This window comes from Myotis yumanensis, unplaced genomic scaffold (assembly GCF_028538775.1).
Source record: "Myotis yumanensis isolate MYYU_CA2020_CCGP unplaced genomic scaffold, mMyoYum1.0.hap1 SCAF_6, whole genome shotgun sequence".
Taxonomy (NCBI): domain Eukaryota; kingdom Metazoa; phylum Chordata; class Mammalia; order Chiroptera; family Vespertilionidae; genus Myotis; species Myotis yumanensis.
The window spans coordinates 24,474,941-24,491,798 of NW_027223757.1; the positions used below are offsets into that span (position 1 = coordinate 24,474,941).

Below are 16,858 nucleotides of genomic sequence, written 5' to 3' on the forward strand. Positions count from 1 at the left end.
TTAATTAAATAAACCAACTTTAAAAAGGGCACTATTGTACAGTAGATTAAAAATGAGCTCTTTGGGACTTAGTTTCAGTAATAAAATTTGTCCTCCCAAACTGATTTTGATGAGGTTTAGATTTCATAAAGTAGCACAAAATATTGTTCAGTGTCTTTTTCTTTTTGCAATTTTTAAATTAATTTTCTTCACCACTGCCAAGAGCAATTTCATAAGATAGGCCTTTAGAGGACCCTGCTTTTAAAGCATAGCTGCGTATTTCTGTTCTTTTTTGTACTTTGACCATTTGCCATGCGCACTGCTTGAGTGGTAGAGGAGGGGGAATTGGGAATAGGAAAAAGATGGAAGAGTGGACTATTGAGAGATGTGGTTTCCATTCAGATTTGTTTCTCTGCCCCTTCATTCATTCCAAAAACTTTAATTAACTCCACTGTCTGCAAAGACCTATGGGGAAGATGAACCAGTCAGGCAGGGTCCTTACCCTTCTGGAGTCCTTGCCCCTCTGGGGAGAGAGTCCTAAGCTGCTGGTTATCTAAGTTACAATGAGGTCAGTGCTGTGACTGTGCAGAGTGCTGCAAGAAGGCGGGGGGTGGGGGGAGGAGGGGAGGGTTTGTCTGGGGCAGAGGACGTCCTTGAGTCTGACAGGAGAGTAGGAATTGGCTATTTAGGTGGAGAGGTCAGAGGAACAGGGTTAGCAGCAAAGGAAAGTGTGTGCTGGAAGGGGAACGATTGAGCCTATGTGCCCAGAGCAGTGAGCATTTTGGCCCTTATGTTAAGATCAGTAGAAAGACATTGAAGATTTAAAATAATTTACTCTGGAATATTTCATGCATATAAAAGTATGTAAAAAATGTATGATGAACACTTGTATATTCATCACTTAGCTGAAGAAATAAAACTTTACTGATACCGTGGAGCCCCTGGTTACTGTCCTTCTATCTCCTTTTTTTTTTTATCCTATTCTTTTCCCTCCTTTTTTCCTTCCTCCTTTCTTCCCAGGAGCAACCACTATCCTGAATTTTCTGTTTATGTATTTTTTCTTTTAGTTTTACTACATATGTATGAATCCCTAGTCATGTGTAGTTTTGCATGCTTTTATCTTTCAGTAGTAAATAACAGCATGGATAAATCTCAGTGTAGAGTGAGGATTGTACATTGCAGGAACTGTATAGGATGAAATGACTGAAGGGCTTTGTGCAGGGGGGTCGACATTAAGTGTCTTACAAAGGTAATTTTTTATTCAATGTAGATAACAGATTAGAGGTGAGCAAAAATGAATGGGGAGAACAGTTAGAAGAATGCTATAATCTAGCTGGTAGTTGATGTATACAAATTATATACAAACCCTTAACCATGGCCCTTTGGGTTCTTGTCCCTCCTATTTGACCTTGCTCTTCCTCAAACATGACACACTTGTTTCATGCTTTAGGGTCTTTCCATGTTCTTCTACTGAAAGCCTTTCTCCTCAAATCTGCAGAGTTTTCTCTTTTACTGCACAGAGTTCTTTGCTCAGAGCGGTCTTCCCTGACCACCATTGAGAAGTGCCCTCCTGCCCTTGTCATTGTTTTCTAGTCTCCTTACTTGACTTTGTAATTTTTTAAAAATAAATATGTATGTATTTATTTATTTATTTATTTATTTATTTATAGCCTCTTTTCCCCGCTAAAATATAACGTCCATGAGGGCTGGGACTTCATCTGTCTTGTCTTACATTTTACCCCCCACCCCTCAATTTGTGCCTTGTATATAGTAGGTGCTTAATAAATACTTGTTGAATAGATTAGTGAATTGACCTAAGGTTGGGATAATGGACCTTATCCCGAACATCCTTATGGCTATAAACTTTTTCCAGTGCTTGAGGTTAATGCAAAACCCCTGTTCTTACTGGACATTTCAACTTGACTCTTGCTGTCACCTCAAACTCAGTGCATCTAAAATTACACCTTATCTTCCTTCCTCCAGTCTTCCAGTTTGTTAAAGCCACCATCACTGACAGTCCCCAGGCACAAAACCTTGGCGTTATGCAGCGTTCACTAGTCCTAATATCTTGGTGCTTTCTGTGCCCATATATATCTTCGGAGGAGTTTCTGGTCAGTGTTTTCACCTCTGCTTCCTGCTGTTAACATTGTAGCCAGCCCTCAAGGCCCTGCTTGAATCCTTCTCTTCTGGGCATCAAGCTGAATTTTTCACCCCAGCACTTTTATACTTATGTCTATAGTTCTTTTTTTTTAAACACAGTATCCTGACTTGTACTGCTAGTTACTTCCCCATGTCCTAATACTTTGAACACAGTAAAGTATTGGTTACTGGTTACTGATTGAGTCACCTTTATTTCCTTCATTAATCCATTTTAACCTCATCATGTGTGCCTATCCTTCGTGTTATCCAGAGCCCTAATGCTTGTCATGTTGTGTGACAGATAAGACAGCTGGCAGGACACTGCCATCAGCATAGGTTTCTTACCTCCAGCTTTTGATCTCATTAGGGCTGGGTTCTCTCTGAGCCTGTGGAGGCTCTTGCAGTTTTAAAAGGTGAGGGGTCATAGGGTTTCAAATCCTGCATCAGGCTGGAAATGGATAGAGTCAGTGGAGTGTGAGCTCATGATGTTAGTCTTTAGTTGTATTCAGTTATCTTTTAAAATGAAATCAATAGCTCTTTATACCTACTTAAAGCAGAGTTACAGATTGTGAAGATAATTTGGCTGGTTTAATTATTTTAATTCACATTTATTGAGTTATATTGCAATGAGCATAGATGTATAAGATGTACATCTTAAGATTTTACTTAGTGGGGTCTTTCAAAATCTAGCAGGTATGGCAGTTATTTAACATGGATATTAGTAAAATATGGTAAATGCTGACTCAGAAGTAGGTGCTGTTGGAATGCACAGAAGGAAGTTTTATTGGAACACAGCCATGCCCGTTCATTAAATATTATCTATGGCTACTTTTGTGCTCTACTAGACTGAGTTTAGTAGTTTTGACAGAGAGCAAATGGTCCACAAAGCCTATAATATTTGTTTGGCCCTTGACAGAATATGTTTGTTGAGCCCTGGACTAGAAGATAAAATCAAACTCTTCAGCTCTCAAAATCTTCAGTGATTGCTTCCAAACCTGCCTTTCCCACCCATAATTAACAGATGACTGTAGCAGTCTTTGGTTTCCTCTGCCCCTTCTGTATGCTTTATGAGCTGCTCTCTGTTACTGGATTGTGGTTTCTGTAGTGTTACAATTGCTCTTTCCTCTTTTGCATGGATGTGGGCAGCAGCAGGGCCAGGACTAGGGCAAGCTGGATGAGGCACTCACCTTGAGTACATAATTTAAGGGAGCCAAAAAAAACTTAGTAGTCAAAATAAATAATGTCTTAGTGCAGTAATTAAAAAAATAAAAATTAATGCAAAAATCTATGATTAACAAAACATCAGTTCTAAATAAAAATAGATCAGAATTACTAATTTTTTGGTTTTACTCAGGCTCCAACATGGCTCAGTTTAGCACTAGGCAGCTGAGCACAGGTAACCCATACTTAAACCACTACAAACCCCAGACACTCATACTTCTTACATAAATATGGTAGTTAGAGTTTTTAGATTTAAAATAACCTGTTGATCACATTTAATGACATACACTCAGATTCATGTCGGGACTACTTTTATAAAGTATAATATGTGAGTATTCTGTTGAATTTAGCTTATAGTAGTGATCTGTACATAATCCTATATAATAAAAGGCTAATATGCTAAGTGTCTGGTTGTCCAGTCGTCGATTCAACCAATCAAATATAATATGCTAATGATATGCTAAGGCCACTCAACTGCTCGCTATGATGTGCACTGACCACCAGGGGGCAGACAGTCGACCAGTCAACCAGTCGCTATGACATACACTGACCACCAGGGGGCAGATAGTCGACCGGTCAACCAGTCACTATGACGTGCACTGACTACCAGGGGCAGTCGCTCCAACCGGTAGGTTAGCTTGCTACTGGGGTCTGACTGATCAGGACTGACACTCCCTGGAGCCCTCCCACGGTTCCTACCCATCTGGCCAACCTCCCGCATCCCTCCCTGGTCCTGATCATGCACAGGTGGGGTCCCTCAGCCTGTCCTGCGCCCTCTCGCAATCTAGGTCTCCTCGGGGGATGTCGGAGAGCCAGTTTCGGCCTGATCCCGCAGGCCAGGCTGAGGGACCCTACTGGTAGGCCTCTAGTCTATTGTATAAAATGACATTGAAATTTTTTCCAAATAGTTTATTTGAAATGGTTCACTGAGGGCAGTGAAGCATAGATTAGAATAGCAGCATTGGATAACTAAAGCTGTTTACCAAGAGATCTGAAAGGATCACCTGGGTCCTATAAGCTTTTTCTAAGAAAGGCCAGCTAGTGATAGTAATTGAATTTTAATGTTTTCTGATAAACATTGACCCAGCAAGCTTTTTTAGATGGCTTTCTGATCTACTTTGACATTTCCTCAGGGTGCTGCAAACAGTGACTTGTTGGTAGGTTTAAAAATATGTATAATTTGTTTTAGTGAAGGAGATTTGGAAATATTCTGTAGAATTTTATTAAAGTAGAATCTGTAAGGAATAAGTCTGGAGGAGTGGACAAGGTAACTTTCCATTTCTCAGACACCATGTTAAGATTTGTAGACTTGATGTTTCAACAAAGTAAATTAGTTGTTCTAGCTGGCTATCACTGTTATAAGGAGATAAAATATAATATTGAACTTGATGCTCTTTTGCTTTCTAAATAACACTTTTAAATGTTTATAGGTATATAGTGTTGATTGGAGCCAAACCAGAGGTGAACACCTTGTGGTATCTGGTTCATGGGATCAAACCGTCAAACTGGTATGTTGACATTGCTGTATTTAAAAACAAATATTCCTTTCCCCAAAGCTTCCACTGCTTTTTTTCTATTCTAGAATATTTTTTTATGTAGCTTTTAAATTAGGCAGCTAATTTTATTTTCAAAAAAAATGTATGAGCCGAAACCGGTTTGGCTCAGTGGAGAGAGCCTCGGCCTGCGGACTGAAAGGTCCCTGGTTCGATTCCGGTCAAGGGCATGTACCTGGGTTGCGGGCGCATCCCCAGTAGGAGGTGTGCAGGAGGCAGCTGATCGATGTTTCTCTCTCATCGATGTTTCTAACTCTCTATCTCTCTCCCTTCCTCTCTGTAAAAAATCAATAAAATATATTTTTAAAAAAATGTATGAAAGCATTCATTAGAATTTAATATTTTCTAATCTTTTGGCTGTAAACTAATAATCAGCTCAGCATTGATTATTTTGGCCCCTTAAATGCTATCTTGATTTATGTAAAAATAGATTTTAAAAAAGTCCTTGAGACATGTATGTATATCATGTGTGTATATGTATATATATAAATTTTATATATTATATATGTGAAAGCATACATTTGAATTTATCTGTTAAGTAATTGATGTGTTCATTTATTTGTAGTGGGATCCAAATGTTGGCAAGTCTTTATGCACCTTTAGAGGCCATGAAAGTGTCATTTATAGCACAATCTGGTCTCCCCACATCCCTGGTTGCTTTGCTTCAGCCTCAGGTAAATAATTCCATATTTGTCAAAAGTCTTACTTGTAGTGAATGGTGGTCTTGCTTTCCTCAATAGGTGGCGCTGTGTACCTTAGATTCCGAGGAAATAACACACCAAAAAACCCAATTCTTTGTGCTTTTTAGACTGTTTCATTCTTTCCCAACCTGGATTTCTTTTTGATGATTCTAACCATTTGACTTACATATTTCTTTTTAATGAGGTAAGAGGTGTAGGACAAAGAGCAATTGAGGGCTTAGGCATCAGTCTCTCTTTGATGTTTACCCTCCTTTTAGGGGTATTCTCTGTAATTCATTGCCACTAAGCCATATAGCAAGGATAGGTTTTGGTATGATCTTTTTTTTGACAGTTGCTTTGCTTTTGATTGATGTTAGCAATTTTAAGGTAAAGTAGATACTTATATTTATGTCTCTGTTTTTTATAGAGAAAATTTATTTTGTCAAAGGTAATAATTACACTTTGTACTGTTTGCATAAAGATTTACAAATGTGATTTGTGGGCCAATCATAAATCATGTAAAATCTGAACAGTCTAACTTATGAGTTGTAGAGACACATTGCCCAGGTTCTCTGCAGTGCCATTACAGCTGCGCAGTCCAGCTGCCTAGTGGTGGTTTAAACAGCTGTCTGGTCTTCACTCATTTCTAGCTGCTCTGGAGCTCCTTTCCCGGGGCCACTTGCCTCATTCTCCTCACACCCCTTCAATATGCCCTCACCGCTCTTGTACTTTCTTCCCACCAGTCTAGCCTCTCTCTTGTGCTCTCCTAATTTTACATGAACAAGTTCAGTGTCAGGGTCCTCCAGAGGGTGACAGGGGAAGAAGCTGAAACGGAAGAGCAACCCCTTCTGCCTGTGGTTAGAGAGAGAATTGTTCTCCACAGAGAGGAAGCAGTGCATTGAAAAGCATTTGGAGTTAGAGTTCATGTGGTTAAGAATATGGAAACCAGTTCTTAGTGATATTGTAATATCTGCTACACCAAGACTTTTACTAGTGTGAATTAGATAGAACGCACTATTAATGAACAAATACAGTTTCTCTTAGGCAGATTACAACTGGTTATAAATCTTTCAAAAGTAGGAACCAGTCTAGCTGTTCTCACTAGCCCCTGAGCTGCTTTGCATAAATGGTTTTATCTTTGGTTTGTTTATCAGAACAAAGGTTGCTAAGTTGGAGTAACAGTTATAAGAATATGTAACATGTGCTAATTAATCATAAATATTGTGGTGATTGTCTAAGATCATCACTTTTAATTTTTTTACTTTTATAACTTTTAAAAAATAAATTTATAAAGAAAAAAGTGGTATTCCAGATAATTCCTATTCCAACCATGTACCTACAGTGAGGAAATTCAAACAACACAGAAACATGCCAAATAAAAAGTAAAAGCCTCTCTTCCCCTTAACCCTTTATTTAACCATTATTAACATTTTCTTGTGTTTCTCCATAGAAATTCTTTTGCTCACTCCAGAATATATGGTACAAAAGATTTAAAATATTTGTGGGGAATATTCTTGAGAAAAAAGTCAGATACTTTCAAAGGCTGAATTTGCTTAGTGATGTTAAGTTTTATATGCTTAAAACCTTTATTGTTGTTGAAATTGCATAGGAAAATAACTTTGTGACTATGAGTCAGGAATTCTCCTGTCCCAGATTCCCAAATTCTTTTTCCCCACTGAAAACATTGTTTTTAGAAAAAAGTTTTTGATTGTGGAGATTTCTTAGTAATCTTAATACAGTATAATAGCTGAATTGAGTAAATCATACCACCATTCAGAAAGAGTTTTTGGACCATAGTTTTGAAAAACTTGATGGAAAAGAATATCCATCAATTATATATTGTGAATTATATATACGTTTATATTATACTAGAGGCCTGGTGCACAAAAATTTGTGCACTCGGGAGGGGGGTCCCTCAGCTAGGCCTGTGCCCTCTCGCAGTCTGGGACCCCTCGGGGGATGACCACTTGCTGGCTTAGGCCTGCTCCCCGGGGGACTGGGCCTAAGATGGCAATCAGACATCCCTCTGGCAGCCTGGCAGCCCTCGGGGGATGTCCACTTGCCAGCGGGGAGCAGACCTAAGCTGCAGTCGGACATCCTTAGCGCTGCTGAGGAGGCAGGAGAGGCTCCCACCACCATTGCTGTACTGGCAGCCATCAGCCTGGCTTGTGGCTGAGCAGAGCTCCCCCATGTGAGAGCACACTGACCACCAGAGGGCAGCTCCTGTATTGAGCGTCTGCCCCCTGGTGGTCAGTGTGTGTCATAGTGACCAGTCATTCCCAGTCTTTCTGCTGTTAGGGTCAGTTTGTATATTACCCTTTTATTATATAGGATAGAGGCCTGGTGCACAGGTGGGGGCCGGCTGGTTTGCCCTGAATGGTGTCCCGGATCAAGGTGGGGGTCCCGCTTGGGTGCCTGGCCATCCTGGATGAGGGGATGAGGGCTGTTTGCAGCTGGTCACACCCCCTTCAGGATGGGGGTTCCCACTGGGGTGCCTGGCCAGCCTGGATGAGAGGCTGATGGCTGTTTTCAGGCTGGCCACACCCTCTTTAGGGTGGGGGTCCCCACTGGTGTGCCTGGCCAGTCTGGGTGAGGGGCTGAGGGCCGTTTTCAGGCTGGCGGGTGACTGAAGCTCCCAGCCTCTCCTTTTTTTCTTTTTTTTTTTATTCTGGGATTTATTTACCTTCTATAATTGAAACATTGTTGCCATCACTGGCGCTCCGAGCTCTGAAGTTGTGGCCGGCTGAAGGCAGGTATCTGGGGTTTGTTTACTTTCTATAATTGAAACATTGTTACTTTTGGAGCTCAGAGCCGGGCCGTGGCAGGCCGGGAACCTTGGCTTCCTCTATCACTGGAGCAAGCAAGCCTCATGTTCACTTCAGCTGCGTGGCTGCTGGCTGCCATCTTGGTTGGCAGTTAATTTGCATATTGCCCTGATTAGCCAATGGGAAGCGTAGCGGAGGTTTGGTTAATTACCCCTTTTGTCTTTTATTAGATAGGATACTTAAATTTATTAAAATAATTTTAACGTAGAGAAAGAGGTACATCAAGGCTTTTGGGATGGGAAGAAGAATATATTTTTTCTTGTCACATTTCCTTTTCCAAGCTTAAATTTCTTCTTTCATCTTTTATCTTTCTGTTGTGTAGTTAGTCGTAAGGCCAGTTGTGTATTAAGGAAATGATAGCAATACTGATACATTTAATTTGAATTAACTCTTTAGCCTACATATATAACTTGAGTTAATCATCTTTTGTGCTTTAATTTATTGTAAATGCTAATGAGTTTCATGATTATAGTGAATCACATCTGTAAGATGACCACAGTTCAGTGTAATGGTTATACGTAATTTTTATAATTTTACTATTAGTGAAAAGCTCTAACACAGAGTATTAGTACAATTAAATTAAAATTTTAATGAAGATGTGAATCAAATTTACATTAGCATCATTTTCTTAGAGAAGGCATGCCCTTTAGCCTTATATCCTACAGGTCCAAGGGAGTCATTTCAAACCCTGAATGGAATTAATGGTATAGAGTAGATCAGTGGTTCTCAACCTTCCTAATGCCACGACCCTTTAAAACAGTTCCTTATGTTGTGGTGACCCCCAACCATAAAATTATTTTCGTTGCTATTTCATAACTGTAATTTTGCTACTGTTATGAATTATAATGTAAATATCTGATATGCAGGATGTATTTTCATTGTTACAAATTAAACATAATTAAAGCATAGTGATTAATCACAAAAACAATATGTAATTATATATGTGTTTTCTGATGGTCTTAGGTGACCCCTGTGAAAGGGTCGTTTGACCCCCAAAGGGGTCGCAACCCACAGGTTGAGAACTGCTGCTCTAGATCCACTTTCAATGAACTGAAACATGCTTCAAGGGTAAAACAATGAAGACATGTCCGCTGGGAGCTCTGATTGTCATCATTCATAATAAACTAGAATTAATAATGAGTGCAATTTTATATATTTGGAAAAGTGTTAGTAAGTAAAACTCCCTGAACTACTAACATATTTTTAAAAAATTTCTTTATCTTATTATTGTATATAATTTTGTTAATTTACATTATTATTTAAGTTCTAAAATTGTCTCCATTTTATTTTAATTGTTCTTCTTTTAAGCCCATGACCAAATGCAAAATCTGACAGTGACAAAATCATGAACTAACACAGCTGCATTTATTTAAATGTCAGGTAGAATTGTGTATATTAGCCCTTTATTTGAACTGAGTCACACACACCACTTGTTTCATTGGCCTTTTGTGTAGCATGGTATATGTAATATTGACTCTGGATATTACATATAGAGTGTTCAGTGTGAGACTGAATAGCAGAAAAAGATTAGTTATATGTAGAATATTAGCAGTATAATCATAAAACTTAACATTTAAAACTATCTGTATGTTGTAAATAGATAGTGTATAAAAGTCTTTTATCAACAGTGTTCATTAACTTTAGTAGAAAAAAAGACCATCTGTTTAATGACATTATTTGCATGTGTTATAATTAGAAATGAATATAAATAGTGGTCATATTAACCAGGACTTGTTTTGTTGAAATTGAAAAAAAATTCTGACCCAAACTAGTAAAGGAAGAAGATAATTTATTTGCTCACATAGTTTTAAAGTTCAGAATTAGAACTGCTTTATAGAGACATGACTGGTATAGGATTTGAAGGATGTTCTTGTCCTCATTTTTGTTCTGTCATCTGCTCAGTTGGTTTCAGTATCAGGTACCACATGATAGCAAAATGGCAGTAGTTTTAACCCCCACATCCTTTTTGGTTTCTGCACAGTAGGAAAAAGTGAGAGGTTCTCAGACATCTAGGAAAGTTTCGTGTCTCTCATTGGCTCTGAAGGGTCTCTGTGGTTGGAGAGGGGAGTGTAATGTGTTAGTTGGCTTCTTCCCCGCTTAGTTCCTGCAGTTGGGAATGGGAAATGGGAGAGAGTGGTGCCCAAACTAGATACACTGAGAATGGAAAGAGTTGAATCCTGATTAGGTGGAAGTAGATGGATACATTCTAGGGGGCCAACTGCCACTAAAGTGCTACTTATTCAAGGCTTAAAATAGATCTGAGTGGTTTTGATGAAAATCAAGCACTAGACCTGTGTGCTATGAAATATGTTCCTTTAAAAAATTTACTCAAAGATTTAGTAACCTTCCAAGTTGTATGCAAATCTACTAGTAGAACTAAGTTTATCATTAGCTAAATTAAGATAGGCCAAAAAGGGGGATTTGTTAGAGATTTAGATCTAGATTTACCTTCCATAGCAGAGTTCTCTAAGGATGTTGCATTTTGTCTAGTTTATGGTAGTCGTATTAGTACAGAATTTATATTTCTAAATTTTATGAGCTAGAAGGGAAGAATATTTGAGCTTGTTGTGGAAAGAGGATTAATGTGAAGTAAACTTTCTTGTGAACCATGAAAACTAAGTTACTGCTCTTACAGATGCCATATAATTGCATAAATGATAGCCATGTGTGAATGTGTTGGGTCTAGTAGTTAAGAAAACCTCATTCTACTCTAAGAAAAAGTCATATGATATCTGATAGGCATCTGGTATTTCAATTAAATTAAATTATTTGGGCCCAAACAGTTCACTTCACTCTTTCAAACTCAACATTTACACTCATTCTTTCTACCCAACTTCCTTTTATCTGCTGCAATTTGAAATGTAGACATAGTAGCAGCCAGTGCTTCCTATTCAGCACTGTGCACTTTCATTCATTGGTTCTGCTGCCAGTGGCAGATCTGCAACTGATAAGAGAAGCTGGTAATTCAGGTGGGTCTATGGCACCATTACAGGGCCCTGATAAATGTTCAGCTGACAATGAAAGGAAGGCCAGTTTTTTGGAAAATATGATTTGAAAACAGCAAATACAGGTGTCCTGGTGGCTCAAAGAGTTGAGCGAGTCTTTGTGCCATTTGGCCAGAAAGTCTCTATCCTACCTGGCAAACCAACGGATGAGGATGAAGTACCAAATGTGTGCAGCAGGAGCGACTGTCGAGGAAGTGAATTCTTAGCTCCTGCAGAGCAATTCTCACTTTTTGGTGCCCTTTAAATTAACTGCAAGAGGGGACAGGCCATGGCACTTAAAAAAAAAAAATGTTGTTTGGGAATGATAGTGAGGAACCAAAATATTGTCCTAGAGAAGTTTAGAATAACCAACTACCCAGCCTTTGTTGTTGTTTTGTTTGGTCTTTATTGGAGTACTAGAGTCCCGGTGCATGAAATTCGTGTATGGGGGCGGTGGGGGTCCCTCAGCCCAGCCTGCAACCTCTCGAAATCTGGGACCCCTCGGGGGATGTCTGAGGGGGATTGGGCCTAAACCGGCAGTTAGACATCCCTCTCACAATCTGGGACTGCTCACCCCTAACTGCTTTCCTGCCTGCCTGCTCGCCCTTAGTCGCTCGCCTGCCTGCCTGCCTGCTCGCTCACAGCTAACTGCTTGCCTGCCTGCCTGCTCAGTGTGTGTCATAGCGACTGGGTTCCATTCGTTCTGCTGTAATGGTCACTTAGGCCTTTATAAATATAGACTAGAGGCCTGGTGCACAAAATTTGTGCATGGGGGGGTGTCCCTCAACCTGGCCTGCACCCTCTCCAATCTGGGACCCCTTGGGGGATGACTGACTGCTGGTTTAGGCCCGATTCCTATGGGATCTGGCCTAAATTGGCAGTCGGACATCCCTCTCACAATCCGGGACTGCTGGCTCCTAAACACTCACCTGCCTGCCTGCCTGATTGCCCCCTAACTGCTCCCCTGCCGGCCCGATCACCCCCAACTGCCCTCCCCTGCCAGCTATCTTGTGACAACGTGGGAGTGGCCATCTTGTGACGATGTGGGGTGGCCATCTTTGTGATGATGTGGGGTGGCCATATTGTGATGATGTGGGGCGGCCATCTTTGTGACGATGTGGGGAGGCCATCTTGTGACGACCTGGGGGTGGCCATCTTGTGATGCGAGGGCATGAGGTCAATTTGCATATTACCTTTTTATTATATAGGATAATACACATACAGAACAGCACAGAACCTTAAGTGTACAAGGCAATGGATTTTTACAATGAACACATCTGTGTACCAGCAACCAGATCAAGAAACAGAATGTTTCCAGAGGCCCTCATATCTTCCATTCATTACTGCCCCTGCACTCCAGGATGACCACTGTGCTGCCTTCTAATAGCATAGATTAACATTGCCTTTTGTGTCTGGTTTCTTTTGCTCAACATTCTTTGTGGGATTCATCCATATTGTTGCTAGAATAACAGTTATTTCTTAAACTCCTAGTCAACATTCATTATAATATTTTGTCACCTTAAATCATTCATACCCATATAATGTAATTTTTAGGGTGAACACAAGCTCTCTGAACTTTAAGCAATGCTTAATAGTTATAGCAGACTTTATAGTTTCAGCCCTAATATAAAATAAATTTTTGAAAGCTGGTGTACACCATTTAGGCACTTTCTATGTTTTAGTGGAAGCCTCGTGCAGAATCCAATGTTTTTGTCTATGACTAGGCTTTTAGCGACTGAAGCTCCAAGTGAACTACATCACTCCCTCCAAGATGATTAAGGATCTCCTTTGCCTACAGGCCTTGCTTGGACCTGTCTGGTCAGCTTCTCCTATCAGTTGCAGACCTGCAACCTCTATATTTCATTACTACCAACAAATTAATACTTATCTTTCTTAAGCAACATCCAAGGAAATCAGGAAAAAAATTATCTAAAATACCTAAATTTAGCTAAATGACCTGATTAAGAATCTGAAATATAGGAACCTATATGTAGGTAAGTAAAGAATAATTTAAAGATTTAGCACTTCTATATGCCATTTATTAAAATATCTACTCTGTGCTAGCAGTCATGATAGGTGCTTTGCAGAAACTTTTATTACACTAAATTCTTGTACAACCCTGCATGTAAGCATTGTTTCTTTTTTAGCAATGAGGAATCATTCTCAGAGATATCATAGAACTTGTGCAGGGTCGCACAACCACTAATGGAATTCAAGACCTTGACTGCCACCACCCCATAGACCACAATCTTATCATCAATATGAACTAGCTTTCTCTCATGATCAGTAATTGCAATTTACTTTTGATGTAGCTATATATATTTATTTATCCTGGGATTTATTCATCTGGGCATTTTGTTGTTTTCTCATAGTTTACAAAAATTCAAGGTAAACAGCACATAAAACATTTAATCAGGGGTGACTTTGTGCAGCTAAGCAATGTAAACCAGTTTTGTAATAATGCAAAGTATAATTCTTAAAATTTTTCAACTTGTTTTTTTCCAAGGAGAAAAAATCTCTCTGGATGGCTGATTAAAATGTGGCAAACATAAAAATTAAGATTTAAAAATTCTCCATTTTGGCTTGGTAGTCTTTGCCTACATTTAATAGTAAAATTGTTACTGTTTTGTTTCCTATAGCATGTGCTGATACAGGGCACTAACTTTATTTATTAGAAGCAAGGATTTTTGGGTTCTTTTCCTGAAGAAAAAAAGCACAGATGTGTGTTTGGTCAGCACTGTGCTTTTCTCAGTGTGAGATTCAGATTTTTCCAATTTGAATACATCTAAAAAACATTGTCATGGTGTATTATTTGTTTGAGTTCATCAGTTTTAGTAGGTCTTATAGTGCATTATTATAGTTAAAAACAATATGTGTATTTATGTGATAAACAGATGGCAGTATCCTGTCAGTGAAAGCAGTGTGTTTCCCATGAGTTACCATCATGAATACATGTCACTGAGCATGCAGGTGGTGTGATGCACAGTGATCAAGTTTTCCTCTTTCACCAGGTGATCAGACCCTGAGGATTTGGGACGTGAAGGCAGCAGGAGTCAGAATTGTGGTTCCAGCACATCAGGCAGAAGTTTTGAGTTGCGACTGGTGTAAATACAATGAGGTACTCTGTCTGGCTCTATCCTGATCTGCCCAGCTCTTCCTAATGGTGAAATGTTCGAGATTTTATTTTGTCTTTGTTTATGTGGATTTGATAGTGTTTATGAACCATTAAGTTAAATTTAGTCCCTTTCACTTCTAATTGACGATTGTGAGTGACCTGCATTAGCATTAATTGGATTTAAGTGCACATAAAACAGGCAGAATAAGAAGCAGAAATTCTCAAAGTTCAACAGTGCAGCCTTACTTGTTTGTTTCGGAAACTGCTTTACAATTTATGTGATTTTTTTTTTCTTTATTGCTCTTAACCCTGCCAATTTGTGTCAACTTTTGCTTTCCATCCTTGTTCATTTTGCTACTCAGGCTGCTGAACTATTTGTAGGTTGATTTTTAATTTAACATTCCATCAGTTTTTAATATTTTCTGTTTTATCTTCCCTTATAAGCCTAACCAAGCTTCATGCTTCTTAAGATAGCAGTGTCCAGTTGTAACTTCTTGTAACACTTCAGTTAACCACAGAAACATATGAATTAGAAATAGCAATGAATCAAATATGTGCTGACATATATATATTTATATACCTGAAGTGGTCTGCTGCTGTGACAAAGAAGTAAAACATCTGCCTTATTTTCCCCTGTGTTAAATTAATGAATAAAAATTAAGAGCACTTTATATTGGCAGAGTTTTTTTAAATAAAAAGAAATAAAATAGATTTAAAAATTACAGTACCTGTTCAATAGTAATACTTGATCAAAATAAAAATTTCAGTGCTGACAACTATAGTTTATTCTCATCATAATGATTTTTTCATATAGGAAAATGAAATTGTGAACTATATATTTGGGAATTCTAAAAAAGATGCCCATTGACACTTGAGAGTGCTTTAAATTTTATTTTTAAACATTGAAACTTATCTTTAAATGAGCTTATACTGAAGCCCAACACATTCAGACAATGAATTATTGCTCTGGTTGATGTGGGACAGAGCTGAGTGTGAACTCGGCACTTGGCCTATTCAGCCAGGAACTCTGGATCCACTTGGGTTTGTAAAAAGCAGAAGTTTCAAAACCCACTAGATAAGGAGGCTTATCATTATTTGCATAGATTTTCTGATATATTTAGATATCATATTAAGACATGGCCTGTGGGAGTTGGGAACAATGATTGATTTAGATTTAGAAAAATATATAAAGATTTAATTTATGCCTTTGCTTTAAAATATTTCTAAATTAACAGAACTTTTGCCTTTTAATGCCCAGTAAACCCCCAGGGCATGCTGAAGAGAAAGGTAATTCATTGTCAGATGTAATTTTTTTTTTTTTTTTTTTTTTTTTTTTTTTTTTTTTTTTTTTTTTTTTAAGGCAACAGACTCTTTATTTAATAGGGTTTAAAATACATCAAAATCAAGTCCCTGGCTGTTGTGAATACCAAAATGAGACAAAAAAAAAAAAAGCTGTCAGCACAGCTTCAAACAAATCTGGGAGGCCAAGTTGGGCCATAAGGGAAGCAGTTAAGAGACAGATGGCAGCACCCCTCCCCCAGGAGGTGGGTACCTGGCTGTCCCTGGGGTGACCTTCTGTGCTGTGCAAGGTGGGAGGGCTGGGGCAGCTGGAGAATCAGCTCAGCAGGCCTTGGCCCTCCCCTAGACACCAGGGCAACCACAGTTGGGGTAGAGGAGGGAAAATAACCATCTTTACAGACATAACATTCTCTTACAGAAAAAAGTGCCTGAGCTCAGCCCATGGTCCAAAAACCTCATGGAAAACAAACAAGAAAGTGCTGTTGACACCTCTTAGAATCTGGTGTACATGAAGCTCTCAGCTGGACAAGGTCTGAACACAACTACTGTCAGCAGAGCCAAGGGCTCTGGGCTGTGAGCCTCGCCTGCTGTGGTCCCCTGGAGGAAAAGCTAGCAATCCAAGAAACCAACACAGCTCTTGGTCCTAGAACTGAGGTCATGTGCATGGGACCTGCCCTAGTGAGGAAGGCACTGGCCTTCAGAGAGGCCACATCCCCTGCATCTGGCCCAGGCTCCTGGCTGGCAGCACCCAGGTACCTGGGCTGACTTTGGAAAGCGGAGCAAGCAGAACAGCTGTAGTGATTACGATTTGGTCAATGGAGTTAGAGGAATGGGATCCCTTAATGTAATTTTTAATGCATTACGTACTTCTTAATATTACTAAAGGTGGGTTGGAAAATCTACAATGCTATTTGGGACTATGCCTTTTTCTGTAGTGTGTAGTGTTCCACACATGCTTAAAGTATATGTAGTTCTTTTTCTCTCAAGTCAGACTAATTTTTGCTTTTCTGATGTATATTTTGATTCCTTTCTATACTTCTCATATAACTTCTCAAGAATGACT

The 16,858-nt window shown here is 39.2% G+C and overlaps 1 protein-coding gene across 1 annotated transcript in view; it reads left to right on the top strand.

Annotated features, from left to right (window-relative positions):
- The window catches only part of PEX7 (peroxisomal biogenesis factor 7), a 66,833-nt gene that overhangs the window by 9,887 nt on the left and 40,088 nt on the right, over positions 1-16,858 (top strand). Inside the window, exons 4-6 of the mRNA XM_070417763.1 lie at positions 4,770-4,847; positions 5,458-5,566; positions 14,393-14,499. Coding sequence (XP_070273864.1) covers positions 4,770-4,847; positions 5,458-5,566; positions 14,393-14,499 — 294 coding nt within the window. The remainder of the gene's footprint in view (positions 1-4,769; positions 4,848-5,457; positions 5,567-14,392; positions 14,500-16,858) is intronic.